General features: G+C 36.9%; 1 protein-coding gene across 2 annotated transcripts; it reads right to left on the bottom strand.

Annotated features, from left to right (window-relative positions):
- Positions 1 to 57: 57 nt before the first annotated feature.
- Positions 58 to 17,870, bottom strand: SCCPDH (saccharopine dehydrogenase (putative)). Of its 2 annotated transcripts, none has more exons than XM_083348809.1 (12): positions 17,579 to 17,870; positions 16,229 to 16,341; positions 13,948 to 14,028; positions 13,069 to 13,198; positions 10,972 to 11,021; positions 10,104 to 10,234; positions 9,609 to 9,726; positions 8,788 to 8,907; positions 8,640 to 8,696; positions 7,679 to 7,790; positions 3,306 to 3,387; positions 58 to 1,439 (listed from the first exon to the last, which is right to left on the bottom strand). In XM_083348809.1, the coding sequence occupies exons 1-12, from the start codon at positions 17,751 to 17,753 to the stop codon at positions 1,334 to 1,336; spliced, it is 1,275 nt and encodes a 424-aa protein (XP_083204935.1). In that variant the 5' UTR covers positions 17,754 to 17,870; the 3' UTR covers positions 58 to 1,333. The 2 variants fall into 2 exon arrangements, with proteins under 2 accessions (XP_083204935.1, XP_083204936.1); XM_083348810.1 differs by lacking the exon at positions 17,579 to 17,870 and adding an exon at positions 17,001 to 17,117.
- Positions 17,871 to 22,326: the final 4,456 nt, after the last annotated feature.

Genomic DNA, 22,326 nt, shown 5'->3' with positions numbered 1-22,326 from the left:
AAGAAAATGTTGTGGCTGATTATGAACTTTCCTTTCCAAACAATGAGACTTATGTAGTTCTTGATGCTCTCTGAGCTTGAAATGTCTGCTTGCAGACATTTCATTACCTGACTAGGTGACATCATCAGTGCGCGTGAGTGTGGAGTTTGCTGTTTATATATAGTAGTTTGCCCTGCCAGTATTGGAGGGGATGTGGTTTTCTCCTCAGTAGTTCCTTAACTGAATAAGGCTATTTGCTTGTTTCAGCTTTCTCTTTTATTGGAATGAGACTTTATTTTCTTAGCTCTCCTTATCAGTAGCACAAATACTGATAAATAAAAGTTAAGATTTTTATATATCCATTTAGTTTATGTTGTTGATTATCTTATTGCCTCCTAAATTGTGAATAAGCATAAGTGGTTCATAAGAACATCCCATTTCTGATAGGGATGTAAAAAAAAGGCCTTCAGCATTAAGTATAAGAATTCATAATCTTGCTTTTAATTTGCGCTAAAAAAGAAATTAGAGCTGGTATTCCCTCATAGTATCTAAGATAGTAGGATGAAATATATCATATTCTTAACATATTGTATCATGCTAATTTTTGCACTATAGCTGAACTATGCTTTAAACATTTATGAAACCGAAAACAGATTTTCAATCCTTTTATTGCATTGAAAAATAACAAAGAAAATAAGAGCAACTAAGTATTTTCTTATATGCTACCATCTTCTGAAATGAGTTTTAAGTTTTTAAAAATGCCAGATACTCAAGTACGTTTCAGCTGGAATGGATACTTAAGATATGAAGTTAACAGGTTAAATGCTTTCATAATGCTACAGCAAACGAGTAAATATAGAAAAATACCAAATAACTGGATTCAGTAAGACCTAAGCTAAGGACAATTATTTTATTCCATTAGTCAACAAGATGCCAATGGAATTTATTCCCTTCAATATTTGATCAGTTGACAAGTTTCCACAATTTAATCTGCAGTAATTTTCCAAAATCAAATAGGAAAAAAGTATACATAGTTATTGTTTGAAAATGAAATGGATCAGTTAGTTTCAATGATTCCTAGAAATTGGGTTTGTTTCTAAAAAGCAAGAGGGCTCTACGAATCATTCCATTAGATTAACCACTGCTAATTAGTTAATGGCTGTTGATATCCATACTAATAAATCCATCTTCCTAACTCTCGTGAGCCATTCAAGCAATGGTATGTTTACACTTAGTTTATTAAGTTTATCAACTTTATTATTTATTGTATCATTTTGAATGTGCATGTGTGCGCGCACACACACAAACACACAGACAGAAGGTTGCTCGTCATGTTGCATCTGTGGCTTTTTTTTCAGGCTTCAGGCTTGCTTATGACAGAGAATTCAATTCCATGCTTGTCCAGTCTCTCCACTAATTTTGTATTATAGAATACAGCCCCAGGAGAATAGACACCACCTCTGTAACACAAGTCACATTTGTGGTTAGCAACACACAAATACAAGCAAGCCTAAATTTTTACAACAAACCACATTAATGCAAACTCCAATATTAATGCAATTTGGGTTTTTCTTCTGACATAACTAAAAAATAATTTATCTTAATGAACAGTTTTGTAATTAAAAAAGGAAAAAAAACATACCAGTGATTTTATAGATTGGATGCATGAAATAACTATGGGATAACTAATGCAATAGACACCACCTCTGTAACACAAGTCACATTTGTGGTTAGCAACACACAAATACAAGCAAGCCTAATTTTTTACAACAAACCACATTAATGCAAACTCCAATATTAATGCAATTTGGGTTTTTCTTCTGACATAACTAAAAAATAATTTATCTTAATGAACAGTTTTGTAATTAAAAAAAGGAAAAAAACATACCAGTGATTTTATAGATTGGATGCATGAAATAACTATGGGATAACTAATGCAATAGACAGCGCAACCCTAAACATGACTGCACCATAGTAAATTTACTGAGTTCAATAAAACGTATCCAGGTACATAGGATTGCAGCTCAAATCATAAACATGATAAGCAGTTTTGAAGAAACTGGTAACGTTCTTTTTCAACTATTAAAGTATTATGGTTATTCTCTTATTCGCAAACCAAGTTTGGATGGCATACAAGACATAGTTTAGAGATTTTATTCAGATTTTACCACTTGTTACAAAAACGGTACTTGGCAAGATCCTGTAAAAACGCAGTGACTTTCCCTTGGCCAAATATTATACAGCTAAACATTAGGATAAGATTAATCAAACTCCTTATACAGATAGTCCTTAACTTACAACCCTTGGTCTAATGACTGAAGTTACCATACAATGAAAAGTGACTTATGACCAGTTCTCACACTTGCGACCACTGCGGTACCCCTTGCAATCATGTGATCAAAATTTGGGTGCTTGGCAAAGGCCCTGTATTTACGATGGTTGCAATATCCCGGGGGGCTGGGATTGTCATTTACAATCTTCCTAGGGAGTTTCTGACAAGCTAAATCAATGGGGAAAACCAGATTCACTTAATGAATACACGATTCAATTAACTGCAGTGATTTGTTTAACGATCATGGCCAAATAAAAAAAAGTCATAACCTGGGGTGTGACTCGCTTAACAATTGCCTTGCTTAGAGACAAAATATTTGGACTCAGTGTGGTTGTAGGTCAAGGGCTACCTGTAGTGCACTGCTTCTAATGTTTATTCCTCACTACCTGGTTTCTATAAATAGCTTGAAATATGTGGATAATGAGTGTTTGTAAAATGGGAGAAAGAGTTACCATAGCATGGAACTGTATGTTCAGCTAGTAGGATTTTGCAATACAAGAGTTCATTTAGTGACCGTTCAAAGTTGCATCAGCACTGAAAAAAGTGTTTTATGACTGTTTTTCACTGTTACAACCATTGTATCATCCCCATGATCATCTGATCAAAATTCAGATGCTTGGCAACTGGTTCATACTTATGACCGTTGCTATGTCCCAAGATCATGTGATCATCTTTTGACCAGCAAAATAAATGGGAAAGCCAGTTTCACTTAACAACCATGTCACTAACTTATTAACTGCAGTGATTCACTTAGCAACTGTGGCAAGCAAGGTTGTAAAATGGAGCAAAGCTCCCTTAACAAATGTATCACTTAGCAACAGAAATTTTGGGCTCAATTGTGATCGTAAGTGGAGGACTACCTGTATATTTCACTCAACCTCTTTGAAAGAAGTGACACCAGCAATTGTGAAATTCATCTAGTGCTTATTTTCATCGAGTAGCCATAGCATGCAAAATAAGATAGATCTTTCACAATTAGAAGATAAACGCTCACTTTTCGGGAAGAGAATTCTTGTCCTTAAGAAGTGCCACTGCAGCCTGTACCATTGCTATAGGTGTAGCAACATAACCAGCCTCTGTAAAGAGAGATATCATTACACTCATCACTTCAGGACAATTTGAGATGAAGGAGATGGAAAAGGAAACCACTGTGATGAAATACAAACACAGTAGATAATACAGCACATACAGTACTTGCTTTACTTGAATGCCAGTAAGGACAGGAAGGGCTTACAAGAATTTGGAGACAGAAGGGAAGTCAAGAGAAGCAACAACAATATCACGTAGATTTATATGCCACTTCACGGTGCTTTACAGCCCTTTCTAAGCGGTGGCTCAGTGGGTTAGGACGCTGAGCTTGTCGATCAGAAGGTCGGGAGCTTGGCGGGTCAAATCCCGAGTGCCGCGTAACAGAGTGAGCGCCTGTTACTCATCCCAGCTTCTGCCAACCTAGCAGTTCGAAAGCATGTAAAAATGCAAGTAGAAAAATAGGGACCACTACGGTGGGAAGGTAACAGCGTTCCGTGCGCCTTTGGCATCTAGTCATGCCGGCCACATGACCACGGAGACATCCTCGGATAAGCGCTGGCTCTTCGGCTTTGAAACAGAGATGAGCACCGGCCCCTAGAGTCGGAAATGACTAGCACGCATGTGCAGGGGAACCTTTACCTTTACCTTTAAGGATGTAAGGCTGAGTCAACCTTAAGCCGGTGAGACTCGAACTGCTGAATTGCTGGCAGTTGGCAGTCAGCAGAATTAGCCTGCAAAACTGCATTTTAACCACTGCACCACCATGGCTCACAGTTAACAGTCTGACACAAAAACAGCAGGAAAAAGCAATAATATGTTTTTTTAATAAATATTGTATTAATAAATTTTTTATTATAAATATGCGTAAGGGTACACCCATTAAAATGGTTTGGGATACAAGTAAAGCTTATATGAGAGGAGTGTTAATATATTTGAATAATAAATATAGAGGGAGATTGGAATATAAGTGTAAAGAATTAGAGGAGGAAATAAAGATGAAAGAGAAGGCTTTTATCTTGAACTCATCTAATAAGAGGTTGAAAGAAGCAATTAATTTGTTAAGAGGGCAGTTTGATATGTTGATGGCAGATCAAGTGACAACTAACTTACGATATGTCAAACATAATACTTTTTACAATGCTAATAAGGCAGGTAGATGGTTAGCTTATCTGTTAAGGAAAAAACAAAAATCACGTAATATAGATAAGATAGAATATAAGGGTAAAGAGGTGTTTCAACAAAAACTTATTAAAAAGGCTTTTGTTGAATTTTATTCTAAATTATATGCAAGGGATATAACTCAAGGTTTAGATATAGATAGGTATTTACAAGAAGTGAATATCCCTATACTTACACAAGAACAGAGGGAAGGGATGAATCAACCGATAACTGCTGAAGAAATTATTTTAGCAATTAAACAACTAAAAGTGGGTAAGACACCTGGAACAGATGGTTTGACAGCCACTTATTATAAAAATTTACAATTAGAGTTGGTGGAACCTTTAAAAGAATTATTTAGGACAATTCAATCTGGAGGGGAAGTGCCTCCATCATGGAGAACAGCATTTATAATGGTGATTCCAAAGGAAGATCAAGATCTTACCCAATCAAAAAATTACAGACCTATATCGCTTCTAAATACGGATTATAAGATATTTGCAAAGATCTTAGCAAATAGATTAATGAAGGTTATGCAGCAAATGATTTATAGTGATCAAACAGGATTTATAAGTGGTAGACAAATGAAAAGTAATGTGAGACATATTGTAAACCTATTAGAATATTTGGAAAGAAATAATCAAGTCCCTGCAGCGCTGATTTTTTTGGATGCTGAAAAGGCGTTCGATCAATTGAATTGGCAATTTTTATTTAAAGTCTTAGAGAAGATGGAGTTCGGTGATAAGTTTTTACAACCTATTAGGGCAATATATCAGAAACAAACAGCTCAAATTATAATTAATGGTAGTTTAACAGAAACTTGCAAAATTGAAAAGGGCACAAGACAGGGACGTCCGTTGTCACCATTGCTGTTTGTTTTAACATTGGAAATATTACTGATTAAGATACATGACTCAAATAAAATAAAGGGAATTAAAATTAAAGATCAAGATTATAGATTGAGAGCGTTTGCAGATGACTTGGTTATTACATTAGGTCAACCGACTCGGTTATAGATTTAATGGAAATAATTTTGCAATATGGACAAGTTTCTAGATTTAAGGTTAATAGGCAAAAAACTAAAATTTTGTCTAAAAATATGACTACAGAACAAAAGGTAGTCTTAGAAAAATTAACAGGATTTGAAATAGCTAAAAAGATTAAATATTTGGGGGTATATCTTTCAGATTCAAATGTGAAATTATACAAAAATAATTATGAATTGTTATGGTTAAAAATACAAAAAGAATTAGATACTTGGAAAAAATTACAACTGTCTTTATTGGGAAGAATTGCAGCAGTTAAAATGAATGTTTTACCAAAATTTTTATTTTTGTTTCAAATGATACCTATACTTAAAAAAGATTCAAATTTGGAGGAATGACAGAAAGGTATTAATAAATTTGGACAGGGAAAAGACCGAGAGTAAAACTTAAGATAATGCAAGATATGCATGAAAGAGGTGGTCTTAAAATGCCCAACTTTAAATTATATTATGAGGCTGCAGGTTTATCGTCAATTAGTAATTGGTTTAATTTAACAGAAGGAAGATTATTGAATATTGAGGGATGTGATTTATTATATGGTTGGCATGCACACTTATTGTATGATAAAAAGGTGGATAATATCTTTAAGACACATATATTAAGGTATGCCCTGTTGCGAGTTTGGAAAAAATACCGATACAAGTTAAATTATAAAATACCAATTTGGGCAATACCTAAGCATGCGATAGAAAATATAAGTCCGGGATTTAAACATGATGTGACTACATATAAAGATATTCTCAGGCTGGAAAGGAATGTATGGCAATTAAAGCCATTTAACATTTTAAAAGAAGGGAAAATAGTACAAACTTGGTTTCAGTATGGCCAGATACAAACTAGATGGAAAGAAGATCAGAAAATTGGCATTTCAACAATAGATGAAAATCTGGTAAAACAAATCAGAGATCAAAGTCAAGCACATATAAGAAGGATATATAATGCATTGATAGAAATAGATTCAGAAATGGAACTTGTTAAAGATTGTATGATAAAATGGGCCCAGAATATCAAAAGCCAATAACGATGGATGTTTGGGGAAAAATTTGGGTCAGAAACGTAAAATTTACTGAGGCAAAAAATTTAAGAGAGAATTTTTATAAAATGTTTTATAGATGGCACTTAGATCCTAAAAAATTAGCACGTATGTATCCAAATTATCAGCCTAAATGTTGGAGGTGTGGTTGTGAGGACGCAACGTATTACCATACGTTGTAAAAAAGTTAAAGCTTTTTGGATTAAAATTTGGTGGAATATGCAGAAGATATTTAAGAAAAAGATAAGGTTTTTGCCACAGTTATTTCTGTTGGGTATTACAGATTGTACCGTTATAGAAACTAAATTGATGTTGAATTTGATAACGGCAGCAAGACTTTTGGTTTCGCAATACTGGAAGAAGGAGGAACTGCCTACTATAGAAGAGTGGACTTTAAAACTTTCAAACTTGGCAGAAACAGCAAAAATTTCAGCATATTTGAAAGAACAATCACAACAGAGATATATTTCGGAATGGAGAAGATGGATCGATTATATTCAGAATAAATATGGGAGTAAAAATTTTTATTTAGCATATGAATGAATATCAGAATTATAAGGCGTACAATTACTTACTTATGTTTAAGGGGAGTTAAAGTGCGATAGGATTTAAAGTGTATTTATAGTTGGTTAGCATATTTTAGCTTAAGTTTGTTTGAAGCAATACCCTGTATTCAGCTCTGGGAAGTCGGGGGGGGGAGGGGGAGGGAGGGAGGGGATGTGGGGGGGGAGGGAAGGAGCATATGCTTAAAATGTACTGTAAAACTTTTCAAAATAAAAAAAAAGTTTTATCTGATAGAACTCTTTCACATATAGCAACCACAGAATCCACAATGAAAGTATTAGGCTATTGTATCACAAACTCTACCCCTTTTGGGTGCGCATCTACTATCACAATGCATGTAAAATGGGCAGGCTGTACACTGCAATGCCATGACACTACTTTTGTCAGTCTGATCTACCTTGCAGAGATAACTACCCACACAACCATATGGAACTGCTACTTGTATATTTAAAACTATATGAATCATGTTTTATATTAAATAAAGTATTGTTGCATATAATTAGTAATACAATTAATACTCCAATATTACTGTTCTACCTGGTCCCTTCACTTGGGTGCAGATTTTAACATCAGGTTTGCCCTCCTGTGGATTTCGTCCTGTGCTATATCCTTCTCCAAGAAAGGTCATTTCAAAAGATGCTCCTTCCATCTGTCATTCAAAAGATAAAAAATAAACAATATGATATCATCAGACAGCTTCTCAGTGTATATCAAGAATATATACAATTATACTACATCCTAAATTTATATTCACTTTGGAAAACAAATTATTTTAGAATGATTTTATCTCTAACCTGATTTGAAAAACAAAGTATATGTAACCTTAAGGTAAAAGAAAATCTTAGTTATGGCTTAGTAGTTTTGACATAGCAAACTAGATTCAAAGATATGCATGCCATGCTAAGAGAAAATAGTACTGCATTTTAATTCTTACTGATTAGCCAAAGAATTTTTGCACAGACTGAAATCCTGAGATGCTATGTATACAAATAATACAACTTATAGACAAGGTTTATGTTTACAAGATTACCGTACATATTGCCTTTTTATTTTACATTCAGATGTAGTTTCTGATGCCATACAGCAAACCTGAACATATCCAATGCAAATCTGAGTAAAACAATCAATGGTGAAACAAATTAAGTTTGCCTATTGGACTTCAACACTATTAATGTATCCTAGCATTCACAAAAAGAACATTTGCCATTGTTCACTCAATTTGTTTACAGAACCCAGAGATATTTAGTCTGCATTTTTAGATGTTAAATGCATAATCCATGTATACAATTAAAACATTTTTCTAATATAGGCTATAGAGCACAAAATATGTTTGATCCAATATGTATAACAATCTCATGTTAAGGTATCAGAGTAAAAATAAAATAGTAAAGATGCAACTCCTTTACTGCATAAAGTGTAGGTTATGATTCAGTTAGTAATATGCAGGAAACTATAATTACACAAAATATTAGTGTCTAAGAAAAAAACTAAAAATTACCTGTTTTTCTGTTGGCCCGTCTTTTGTAAAATGTCCTCCAGAAAAGAATTCAGGATACTGAAAAAAACAGTTTCATAGTTAAGTTTCAGAATAATTGAACAATTGACAAAAATTGTTAAATTTCAAAACTATTTAAAAGAAAACCTACTTTTAGCAGGATCTTTCTTCCAAAGTGGAATTTCACAAGCATTAAAAATAAAAGACCAGCGAACATTAGTTTTATGACAGAAGAGAGACCACCCACGGTGGTGTAAGCAGCATACTGCACCTGAATAGGAGGCAAGTCATATCAAGTTTAGCATCCCTTTCCATGAAACATTTAAAACAAATTAATTCTGAGTTAAAAACAAGGGCAAGAATTTATTCAGAAACAAGCTACGCATTTGAAAAGTTAATCTAGAAATATAGTTCCTATCCTTAATCAAGACATTCTAAGAACAGTTGCAGACATTAAAGAAAACACTTCTAATACTGTGTCTACATTGTCACATACACAGTATTAGCAACATATCTGTGGTCAAAGTAATAAGAAGGCACAGTAAAATACTTTTCTAAAGGTAAAATAAAGGAAATCCTTCAGATTAAAGGATGGTCAGCCTATAGAGAAAACATTAGAAGGAAATTGAGGATTCCAAAGGAATACCATGACATTTTTATAAGGAAAACAATTATATTCTTCTTCTTATTTTCCATTTAAGAAAATTTAAAGTACATGGTCTTACAAACAAGGACTCATACCTGAAAGTAATGGGCTAAAGAGGAACAGGTAGAAATTTTGCCTCTTCTGAAGAATAACTTAGATAGCTGAGTCCCTAATTACAGATTTTGAAAAATTAATAAGAGGTGGACAGGGGTTCATTATTAAAAAGTAAAAAACCATAGATGGATAACTTATATTAAAGTTGGAAGCTTGTATCCTTTTGTTAAAAAGAGATAAAACTAATGTTATAACACGTTAAATAAACTTACAGGTGTTTCCTGCAAATGTGAATGCAAATACCGCTGGGTTCGCTTTACTACAGAGGCATCTGATCCCATGAATGGAATGGAATACTGTTTGAATTCATTACTGTAAAATACTGTGCCTCTAAAACAGATGAAGAAAAGATGAAACATAAGAAACGTAACTTGGATCTGTACTTTTAAAACAAAAGTATATTTACAGTAGAGATAGGCAGTGGTTTTTTTCCCGTAAGGGTGACAGGGAATGAGACCAATGATATTACTGGGGTTGAGATTAACATCTTCAGCTTGCTTTTGTATTTTGGGTAAGTATAATTGCAAAATAGATTTGAAATTTTGGGGAATAGCGGAAAATCACTATCTGGGGCTGCAAAATATAGACGCCTCCAGCCTAGAGAATTGTTCACCTACTTTTTAGTGATAAATTCTAATACCACATTTCATTTCAGGAAAGGGGTTTAATAACAGATTACAGATCAAAATTATATTTATATTCTATACCTCCTTTTGAGTTTTGTTCCAAATACTGGAAGTGGTTTATGTCCAATTTGTTTTCTAATTTTCTTCAACTGGTCTTTATCTGCCAAGCCATATACAGCTGATTTCCAAGTTCCATCATGAATACAGGCACCCTGTTAAAATGGCATTATAATTCAACATATTACATTGGAATGACATTCTATTTTGGCACACCTTCACTATTAACCCAACCATGAAAGCGTGTGTGTGTGTGTCTGTGTGTATGTATGCATGCATGCATGCTTGGTTTTCCTTCCTTTTTCAAAATTCTTCCTTTATGGGTAGTTGGGAAAAAATTTCTATTGAGGGATCTGTTTTTCTGGATAGAGATGCACTATAATTGCATTTGTTTCTATTGTTAACTGTTTTATTTAGATAAATATTAAAAGTTTTTGCCAATGGTAATAGTTTATTTAATATATCATAATAAATTTTAGGGAGCTGTTTATGTTCTTACAGCCTTTTGGAGTAGAGCAGCAAATAAATAAATATAAAATGTGTTCAGTATTATATTTTGTTTGTTAACAATGTGGCCATAGCAGAAAATATATGAAAACAAACAATTAGACCAGAACAAGCATTAAGAGATATTTTTTGCTATTTTGCTGATCACTGGTACTGCTCTTGTTTTTAAATATATAATGTACTGTGAATGTTTCAGAATTATCAATATTATATCTTGCTGTGAACTGCTCGGTTTTATTAGGTTATGGCAAAAAGTAAATGAAACAAATAAGTTCTGCAATAATTAAAATATACTAATGGTCATATTCAGCTTCATGCTATAGTTTTTATAATTTAGCAGTTACTCACAAGAAACCTAGTGAAAAGAAAGAAGAAATTAACCAACCTCTGGTCCTGATTTCACAGTCAAAAAACTTTCAATTGCAGTTAAGGTACCTTTAAAGAAAGAAGCAGTAATTATCTGTGATACTAAGAAGAAACAGTTAATATTCTAAAAACTGTCAATTTACTGTCAGTTTGTTAATGTTTATTACTGTTGGATATTTGACATATAGTACTGGTAAGTTTTTTACACATTCAACAATACAGCATCCAATTTACTCGAGGCACAGAAGCTATTCTGTAAAGAGAAAGAAAGGAAACATATTCATTTCACTTGTTTCCTTTAGTACAGAAACCAGGATTTAAATTTCCACTTGGTCCACTGAAATATACTTTAACTGCAAAGTGCTTCAAGACTGAACAGGTTGCAAATCAGATTTATTTCAGGTTCTTGACCATGAGTGAAGAAGAGTGTAATAGACCCTGGTTTCACCTGAGCAGCTCACTGAAAAATTCAAGGGAATAGACGATCTGTGTGATCTTCCCATGACACTTGGCTATTGCTGTTCTAGTCAATCAAGGAACACAAACTCTGCCTTTCTGGTGCTTGCCTATGTATTGGAAAGTCTGGAAATTGGATAGGATCCTGGTTATTTCTCTCATATCTCTAAGCAGATTTCAATATGGTAGTATTAACAATAGTATCTTTCTAAACCTTCTGATGGAATCAAGTCTATGAGATACTGTTCTTTAGCAGATGTGCTCCTTCCTGTTTCGCTATATAAGGGAGCTGATGGGAGATTATTCTTCAATACTTAGGCCACTGACCTGTGTTGTCCCTCACGGTACTTTTTTACTGTCTGTCATTTTGCTCAACGCTGATGTGAACCTGAGGAAGATAATCCAACTTTTGAAACACTATTGCTTTTAACCATCAATTTTAAGGAAGAATTGGTACCCTTGAACAAAGTCTAAATTTGAAAATGGAATAAATGAGGAAAAACCTATTGAAAAATGAAGCCAGAAATAACAGAACTGCCAGTGGAAATAGAAACCTGAATTGGGAACAGAGGTTCAACCAATTGTGGATGGGATTCCATTCTCCCCAAAACCAGGTTCATAGTCTAGAAGTGTTCTTTGATTTTCAAACGCCACCGGATACGCAGACAGCTACAATAAGGAATAATTCTTTCTTTATTATGCCTAGTCTGCCAGTTGATATCCTTGAGCTGGATAGATTAGATTATGTTTATCCACATCTTGATTACACCCTATCTTGAGGAGAACAACATGATTCTCTTGAATCTCTGCATGAAAATTAGGCAAAAATTGCAACTGATTCAAAATGTGTTGTATATATATATATACATACATGTATATATGTATATGTATATATATTACACACACACACACACACTGCTAATTTGTATAAGGTAGAGGAACCAAATTATGGTCATATTTAGAAAATACCTGTTATCTGCTAATTACGAATGTACAATGGAAGGTATTGGCATCTAAATCAGAGTTATGTATGCAACTGCCTCTCTTTTTTCTGAAACTGTTAAAGGTTTTTCCTATAGATATATTGACACTGTCTCCACTGTCATAGGCCAACCTTTCTGACTTTTCGCATGTAGTTCCCAGTCTGTAATAAGGACTCCTTCAAGAATTGCATTTGGCCCCCTCTCTCAATGTTTAGAAATTCTGTAAAGAAATGTCTTGTTTATCAGGAGTTTAATTGTTTATTTTAGTGTGAATCTAGCTTTTGATATTGTTTTCATATTTTGTTATTTGTATCAAGTACTTTGCAGAATAAAAAGCAGAGTACAAATGAAATAAGTAAAGCGTTTAGGATGAATGAGACATAATGGTGTACATTGCAAACAGTGTAATTACTGTAGAAGAAATTAGAAATAGAAGCATCCTACTGACTTTGTTGAAAGATTAGAATTTGGTGGGAGTCTCTCTCTCAATTTCACAACTAGGCTTCAACAAGAGATATGTGGGAAGCAAGATTGCCAGATCAGTCAGGACAAGTTTTAGAATGCAGGCTTTTATTTCACCATGAACTAATCTAGTTAGTATCTTTAAACATACAAATAAAGTAGCTACCATATTTCCCCTAGCAGTTATCAAAAGAAAAATCAAGCATAAAAATCACCTTTTAAACTGTTTTTGGTGAATAATACTCCCATATCTGCTGGAATAGAATCAAAACCACAGCTTCCAACAATGTATACTCCTTTTTCTTCAGCTTTGTTATTATAGTGTAGATACATTCCTTCCAGAAACTAAAATAGAAATGCCATATTATATAAATAAACAAACAAGGCAATTCTAACATTCAAGCAACAATAACAAATTTCTTAACATTATTTTTTAAACTGCTTTCTTGGCTATTGTGCCATCTTGCAATGTTATGTTTGTTTAGTAAATATTATTAACCATCAAAACAATCCAGTATTTCACAGTAAAATTTAAAATAGTTATGTTTAATCTCCAGCACAGGTTTATAGAATTTTACATTTTCACCTAAAAAAGCTAGTGTGGTGTAGCTGTTAAATTGCTGGGAACTGAACTAAGAAAACCCAGGTGCAAACCCATTCACCATCTCTCAGCCCAACATACCTCACAAAATGGTGACAAAAACAGGAAAGAAAACCCCAATTATGTATTTTCTTTGATTCCCAGAGTCAAAGACAGTATAAAAATATAATAATAAAATACTTTTACTATCCTAAACACAGTTCCTGTCTACCAATGTCCATTCACACTGCTAATTTATGGAAATGAGAGATGAATAAGGAGATTGTTGTGTGAGTAGAGGAAACCAGACACCTAAAAAAACACCTTGCAGTTCCCAGTATCCATAGATGCTACATCACATGTTATGTAGACCACCAGCATCAAGTTTGATATGTCAAGTAAATAATTATGCTGCACTGAGAAATACAAGTAAAAAGAGTTAGGATTGTGTTCTCAGTGATTTAACCCAAATATTATTCCTCAAAGTCTAGTTTATTTTCTTAATTTTACATACCTGTGGTTCTCCACTAATGTCAATACAGTTTGTGCCATTCTCAACACAAGCTTTTACCACAGGCTCTCCAAAAAAACGGTACTGTAAGAATGAAAAAAAGACCCAATAAATTATATTAATCCAGGATACTTTAATGGACCTAGCCTGAAGTTTTGTTTCCATTAAAAAAAAGAATAAAGGAATTTTAACAAATTTATGATGCAGTTACAGTCATGGCCGAAATTGTTGGCACCCCAGAAATTTTTCCAGAAAATCAAGTATTTCTCACAGAAAAGTATTGCAGGAACACATGTTTTGCTATACACAGGTTTATTCCCTTTGTGTGTATTGGAACACAAGAAAAAAGGGAGGAAAAAAAGCAAGTTGGACATAATGTCAAACATTATTAAAAATTCTTAAAAATTCAGAGATATTCAGAGATGTATCTGCCTTGAAAATAGCTCAAGTTGAACTGCACAGCACAGTAAAACACAGCAACCAATCACAAGAAATGTTTTGTGACATTTTATATGATAAAATGTGAGATGGTGCCCCCACAGAGGGGGAGCCTGGGTGACGGACTACAGTGAAATGGCAGTTTCACAGGAAAGAGGACAGACATTCCAGAAAGGGGACAAGAGACAAGAGGCAGCCCAGCTCAGAGCGGGATAGAAGACAGAGGAAGAGAGTACAAAATAGCCACTCTCTAGAATCTCCCAGGAGATATCTGTAGGTTGGTAGTAGTAAGGATTTAGCCTGGTAAGATTCTACCAGCTATGTGTAAGCAAATAAAGAGTTGAATTATTCCATGTCACTCTTGGGCTTAGCCTAATTTTAATTCCACAGAAGTCATGGGTTCCGGATTTTGGACACAATCCTTAAATTAGCCCATTTGAGATACCTTGTTTCAAAATTGTTGCCTTACTATTCAATTATTCATTTTGGTAATCAAGCATGGAGTAATGTACCAATGATAAAATATTATCCAGTCTAGTATTCTTGTAACTTATTGTAAAACTGCCTCAGAATGTTTCATTTCTCTTGATAATTTCCTAGTTTGCAAATATTTATTTTTATTTTATTTTATTTAGTTATATTTATATACCGCCCTATTCCCTGAGGACTCAGGGCGGTTTACAGGGAATTAAAAATCCAAAATACAAAAATTAAGAACAAATTAAAAAGTATTAAATTAACCCTGTAGTCAGTTAAAAAGAACCCCAAATTAAAAATTCTTCCTCAGTCTGGGCCCAAGAGCTGAAAAAGCCAGGTCTTCAGGCCCCGGCGGAATGATCGGAGGTCGGGGGCAGTCCTCAGCTCCACCGGCAGCTGGTTCCAGAGGGCAGGCGCTCCCACTGAGAAGGCCCTATCCCTGGGTGTCACCCGCCGGCAATCTCTCACCGGCGGAACCCTGAGCAGACCCTCCCTGTGGGAGCGCACTGGGCGAAGGGCGTTTGATGCCGGCAGCAGGTGTTCCCTCAAATATCCCGGACCCAGGCCATGTAGGGCTTTATAGGTGATAACCAGCACCTTGAATTTCACCCGGAGGGCAACCGGAAGCCAATGCAGCTCGCGGAGTAGAGGTGTTACATGGGAGTATCGGGAAACCCCCATTACAACTCGCGCGGCCGCATTCTGCACCAGTTGAAGCCTCCGAGTGGTCTTCAAGGGCAGCCCCATGTAGAGAGCGTTACAGTAGTCCAAACGGGAGGTCACAAGCGCATGAGTGACTGTGCGTAGGGCGTCTCGGTCCAGATAGGGACGCAACTGGCGCACCAGGCGAACCTGTGCAAAAGCCCCCCTGGTCACGGCTCCTATGTGATGAATATGAAGATGAAATATGAAGATCTGGAATTGAGATACTTTCTCTAGATTCAATACTTAAACATACCTAATACAATATAATTTAAATTTGCTTAAAGAATTAAATTTTCTAGCATAAAATAAGGTATATAAACTACTTTGATGTTAACAGTTTATTAACTTCCATTTGTTTCTGGCACCAACTGCGGCACAAGTTTTTTAAATTTGCTTAACACTATAGAAGAGTGATTAATAAAAATTAATATTATGAATTTCAGTTTGAGTGTTAGGAAATAGGATTTTCTCTTTAACCTGCATTTAACTAGGAAACATTTTGTTTTAACAAATAAAAATCTTCCTAAAGAATAAAAACTTTGTTATTCCAAAATATAAAAAACAAATAAATTTCTGGCAATATCTTATAACAATATCATGTTTTAAGTAATTGCTTCAGGACAAGCACATTTTTATTTATTCATGAAAAAAAGAAAGCACTTACTGGGCCTACGCAGTTTAGAACAATATTCGTTTGTTTAGCCATAGAAACAAGAGAAGATGAATCGCTGACATCACATAGTATTATGCCAACTTCTGACTTCAGTTCTGCTTTCCCTGAAAATTTAACATTGACATGTTATTCTGAAAAGCTCTCTATAATTATTTTTATTCAATCCACCATTATTTATGAGAATAAAGCTATTTTTTTACTACATTTAGTTTTCCAATTGCTTTTAGTAACCAAATTCTATTACTTCTATATAAATTCCATCACTATCTCCCATATATGGTTTCTCAGCACAAGCAAATGTGGGAAGATAGTCACTTGTTACAAAAGCTCGCTAGAAAAATAATAAGTAAATATTGTATAAAATAGAGATAATGCACCAGGATGAAAATGCAAAAATGTTTCTTTTCACTGAACAAATCTAGTTTTGGAAACAAGTTTAGTGACTTCCAAAGATCTTGCAGTGTTGTGAAAAAGGCTGTAAAGCAAGCCATCTTAAAAGCGTTCGTATTGTAAAATTGCAGTATAAAACTGCAAAATACTAACTTCTCTGGCTTCACTATATACATCTAAATCAATGCAGATTTATGCATAATTTTATCTCACTTTCCCTGGCCCCAAACAGGATGGGAAGCAGAGAGAGAGACACACCCCCCCACACACTTGGTCAATGAGCTGCCTATAATGACGCTCCCTTTGTATGATTTTAAATGAGGGCAATTAAGGCAGAATAGAAGAATAAACCAAACACTGATTATGATCGAACCTTCACACCCCTGCTTAGCACCCTGTGAGACAAGCAATTTGATCAGATGAAACCGATCAAAACCAGCAACTCCTACATTCTTAATCGCCGCCTCCAGATTTTTATCTCAGTGAGGAAAAGAAACAATTACATTAGGTTTTTTTCCTCCCTCTCTCCTTTCAGATGTGCCCCGCCCAAATGGCACTCACTCCTTGTGCTAACTGAAATGTTGGTCAAGGCCAGGGGTCGGCAACCTCGGCTCTTTTATGACTCGTGGACTTCAACTCCCAGAATTCCTGAGCCAGCTATGCTGGCTCAGGAATTCTGGGAGTTGAAGTCCACGAGTCATAAAAGAGCCGAGGTTGCCGACCCCTGGTCAAGGCAGTCCAAGGCATCTGGGGAGGGCCGGACTGGAGGAAACCCTTTTTCCCTTCGCTGCCCACCGACACGCCCCCCCCCACTCCCAGGACCACAATATTAAGGTGACCTTCAGACACATCATTACGCGCGGAACCTTTCTTTTTGCTGCAGGGTTTGGGACGGAGCCGAGAACAAAGTCCCCTCCGCAATGCTTTCCCCACCTTCCTGCTTTCTCTTACCCAACTTGCTGGCCGCCTTCTCGACCGCCTCTTGGAGCTTCTCCCGAGACCTCCCGGCCACGGCCCAGCGCAGCTCATCCTCGGCAGCTACTCGCGCTACCTCCTGGACCACGTACTGCCCCGTGAAGCCCGAGGCCCCGAATACCACCAGCTGGAAAGGCCGCTCAGTAGCCATGGGAACGAGCAAGCGAAAGCCCTCAGCCGACCAGAGAGCGCGGAGGGAGAGGCAGGATGGGGCCGCAGAGCGACAGCCCGCACCACCTCAACGGCTATACAGAATGAAGCGGGCGAAGGAGGCGGGGTCCGGGATTGGCCCCGCCCACAACCTTGGGGCCTGGACGGCTCACGTGACAGGGCGCTAGTCCGCTTGCCTCCCCCTTCGCAGAATAAAATAGAGATGGAAGGGACCTCGGAGGTCTTCTAGTCCAGCCCCCCCTGCTCAAGCAGCCCTTCGTGGGTTGTTGTTCTGAAAGCGGATGGGGTTGTTGATTCCTCCTCCTCCTCTTCCTCGCCCCAGGAGTGAGCCGGCTCGCTGGCTCGCTCTCTGCCCCGTCACCGTAGCCCGTTGTTTCAACCTATCAAGTTGCTGCGGTTGCTGCCAGAGCTGGTCAAGCCGCGCTCGCCTGTCAATTTTTTTTAAATTACATTTATATCCCGCCCTTCTCCGAAGACTCAGGGCGGCTTACAAGCTTAGCAGTAGCCTTCATTCTATGTATATGCCTGCTTGTTAGGGTTTTCACACACACCCCAAGCGGCATTATTACAAAGTCAGTTTATTGCCCCCAACAATCTGGGTCCTCATTTTACCTACCTCAGAAGGATGGAAGGCTGAGTCAACCTTGAGCCTGGTGGGACTTGAACCTGCACTAATTGCAGGCAGCTGGTGTTACTTAAGGAGGCATTAGCCCACTGCTCCACCAAGGCGCTTCTGGCCCATATCATACTTGGAGCCTTTTCTGCATTATCCGGCTTTTGTTGTTCGTGCCCTTTGGAATCAGTAGCAAAAACTTTGCTGTTTACTCCACTGCCAATTTCTGTTCTGTCGACCTGTATCCCCCTAGAGCAGGGGTAGGCAACCTCGGCTCTTTTATGACTCGTGGACTTCAACTCCCAGAATTCCTGAGCCAGCATAGCTGGCTCAGGAATTCTGGGAGTTGAAGTCCACGAGTCATAAAAGAGCCGAGGTTGCCTACCCTTGCCCTAGAGCAGGGGTGTCAAACTCAATTTCATTGGGGGCCCCCATCAGCATTGCGATTGCCCTCAAGGGGCCGGGTGGGTATGGCCAGGGTGGGCGTGGCTAGAGTGGGTGTGGCCTACTGGGTGGGCGTGGCCAGCTCGGCATCATTCACATCAAGGGTGCCGATGGGGGCCTGGGCAGGAGTGGGACAGATCTGAGGGTCTGTGGCAGAAGGAGGGTCTCTGGGCCAGGGCCAAGGCAGTGGGGGCCGTTCCCTCACTGTTTCCAGGATGGCTTCGCGGGTCACATGAAACCACTTCACAGGCTGGATCCGCCGCCCGGGCCTTGTGTTTGACATGTCTGCCCTAGAGGATTTTTATACGTTTAGGGGTTTCCCCTTGAACAAGGCAGAATAAAAGGAAAATGCTGCTATTGGCTAGCTGCAAAATCTTCATTGGTTCATTGACCATCTGGAAGGAAGACTGCTGAGAACATTGGTATGGTGGCATGTAACAGTGAAGAAGTCAAAGCTGGTGGAAAAATCCCATGTATCAGACTGTGTTATAACACTCCTACATGTCTTCTTCTGAGCCTTGAAAGAGCATATTCTGGGCTGCTGCCATCGGCATTGGCTTGCGAATAATAGAATATCAGCCTCTTTCATGTAACTGCTGAAGAACCTGTTTTGCAACCATAAAAAAAGCTTTTGTCTTTTTGCTGATAGCAGCAATTAATGCAAGGCGGCAAACTAAAAAATAATTTTCTTGGAAGTAATTTCATTTTTAAGGGATAATAGGCTCCCCAATGAGTGAGTTATTTTATGTTGCAAAACCTGTTTATTCAAAAGGCATTTACAGTAATTGTGAAAGTAGCATGCTAGAGAATGATTTAGTAATAATTGCATTGAAATACATAAGACATATGTATCAAAGAATGCCGATTGGTGGCCCCCAGGGGGAGGGCGTTCTCTGTGGGCGCGCCAGACCTGTGGAACCGCTTGCCGGTTGAGCTCCGGATGGCCCCCGACCTTCGCTCCTTCCGGCGCGATCTAAAAACATATTTATTTGAGCAATCTGACCTGGTCTGATGGGTTAGGGTTGGGGTTTTAAATATGTTCTTAATTATTGTTTTAAATTTTAAATTTGGGCATTATATTTAATTGTATTTTAACTTTATATTCTGTTTTTTATATTTATTGCCCTGTACACCACCCTGAGTCCTTCGGGAGAAGGGCAGTATAAAAATATAATAAATAAATAAAATATAATAAATAAATAAATAAATATTGTGAGGAAAAAGTCTCCCATTAATGGGAGTGTTTTATTTACTTTTGGATGCTCAGTCTTTCATATTTAAGTAAAATTAAATCCCCAGGTCCAGACAGTATTTCTCCAAGAGTCCTTGAAGATGAATTGCTGCTGTTTTCAGAAAGTCTGTCATCACAGCTCCTGACATATTTAGTTTTCATGAGATATAACAGAAGATGGGCTAACAGCTGGTTAAGAAACAGGACACAGAATAGGAATAAAATGTGTAATTCTCACACTGTTGATGTGTGCAAAATCTCTGTCACATACCTGACATTTTTTGAAGGGGATGATTTCCTGATAGCAAATACAGATGGTCCTTGGTTTATAACCACTCATTCAGCAAGCATTCAGACTTTTGAGTTTATCCCATTGCCATCCTGCTGCTCAAGTAGGCTTAGGTATTAAGTGTTGGAGTTTGGCCTCTTATCACAAGATCTCCCTTGTGGACAAACGGGTACATGGATCACATGTTCCTGATCAACAGTTTGCTCAGCTCAAATATACTGTAGAAACCATGCCGTCCCATCCAGTCATGAAGTTCTGTTCCTATTATGCAATTTTTAAAAAGATCTGAACCCTGGTTTTCAAAGTCACCTTATTCAAAGTATTTTAAAGGGAATATTCACCTATTGATAGATCTATATAGTAGTTGCTGTCTTGGAATGAGAATGACAAGTTCAAGAGCACCTCACAAAGTATTCACTGGGCTTTTCAATTGGTGTGTTTCATAGCAATTAATACAAATTACAAATAACACACAGTACTCATTGCCTGTAGATTTATAATCTAAAACTTCCAGGCAAGAGGAATGGGGATTATTATGGAGGAAAAAGCAGATTTAATTACCAAATTCTGCATAAAGTGGGCCAAAATATTTTATAGGATCCAATTTGGGTCAGTCACACAGGACTAAGAGGTTTAGTCTTCTAGGCTTTCAGACTTGTGCTGGAGCCCCTCCTCAGGGAACATCTCTCACCAGAATGTGTGTGAGAGAACATTGTGGAGAGAGAGAGAGATGTTCCCTGAGGATGGGCTCCAGCACGAGTCTGATAGCTTGGAAGACTAAACCTCTTAGTCCTGTGTGACTGACCCAAATTGGATTCTGCAACATTATCCTGGCATTTTCTCTCCGTCTTTTTTTCTTGACTACTCAGCAAACATATATAAATCTCTGAAGTATTATATTTGTACAACTAAAACCTTTCCCAATCACCTAATTGCTAACTTCCATTGTATTTATTTTATAGATTAAAAAAAAACAAGAAGAACAAGCTGAACGTGAGCAGGCAGCAGTTACCAAATCTGGAATCCCTGTAATATAGTTTGGGAATTTGGGCTGATGTAGTTACTTCTCTATATGGGACCATCCATACCTTTAGGCTGAATGGAGAGCTGTCTCAGCCTGCCATAGTGGCAGGAAAAGGACTGTCTTTGTATGTCACTCTGGTAGGCTTTCTCTCAAGCTGCTGTAGTAGATAATGATCTTGCACCCAATTAAATGGGAAGAGTCAACTTTATTTTTACCCTTCAGCTGAAATAAATTCTCTGTCTATATGGTTTGGTATTGCTAATGTGAGCAAAATGTAGATGGCGTCTCAAAATCAGTTCTTTATAACAAACAGAAAGGAGTACCTATCTGCATTCCTACGTTAAAATTAATTGGAAAGGATTGTCTGTGTCTGTCTATCTACATTTCTTATTTGGGTTGGGCAGTAAATGAGATCGTTATCCAAAGCCCTGTTGGTAATTGGAACTGGTGATATCTCTTCCCAAAGAAAATTGCACGCTTTTAAACTCTTTTACATAGGAAATAGTGGCAATGTAGTGATAAACAAAGAGAGAAAAGAGCCTATTAGCAATAGATCACATGTAATATGTAATGCAGAGGCAACTATAAATTTATTGCCAACTCATTGAGTCTACCTATTCTGAAATCAAGATTCGTATCAATCATATTTTAATATTCTTCATGGTCTTGAGCTGAAATGATTTCCTTGAGTATGTAATTTAAGATTTAAATTGCATTCACACTTGATAAAATCTAGATAAAATGGACTTTAAGAACATGTAAGACCTTAGCTGCAATAGTAAATATTGAAACTAATATTGTAATGTCAGTATTAAATTCCAATAGGCATGAGAAATGAGTGGGTTGATGTATTAAATATTATCTACTGCTAAGTATTAGTTTGGGACAGTATGTTCCTTTGACAGTCTTTAGTCACAAAAGGCTGCAAGAAATATGGTTTGGTAAATCAATA

Source organism: Vipera ursinii (assembly GCF_947247035.1).
Source record: "Vipera ursinii genome assembly, chromosome: 1".
NCBI classification, from domain to species: domain Eukaryota; kingdom Metazoa; phylum Chordata; class Lepidosauria; order Squamata; family Viperidae; genus Vipera; species Vipera ursinii.
This window is presented reverse-complemented; position numbering and strand designations above follow the sequence as displayed.

Coding starts and splice junctions, on each gene's coding strand:
- SCCPDH (XM_083348809.1), bottom strand. CDS start 17,753: ATGGCTACTGAGCGGCCTTTCCAGCTGGTGGTATTCGGGGCCTCGGGC. Junction 13,199..13,947: donor ACATTAGTGGAGAACCACAG/GTATGTAAAATT, acceptor TTTCTATTTTAG/TTTCTGGAAGGAATGTATCT. Junction 3,388..7,678: donor CACCCAAGTGAAGGGACCAG/GTAGAACAGTAA, acceptor CTCTCTTTACAG/AGGCTGGTTATGTTGCTACA.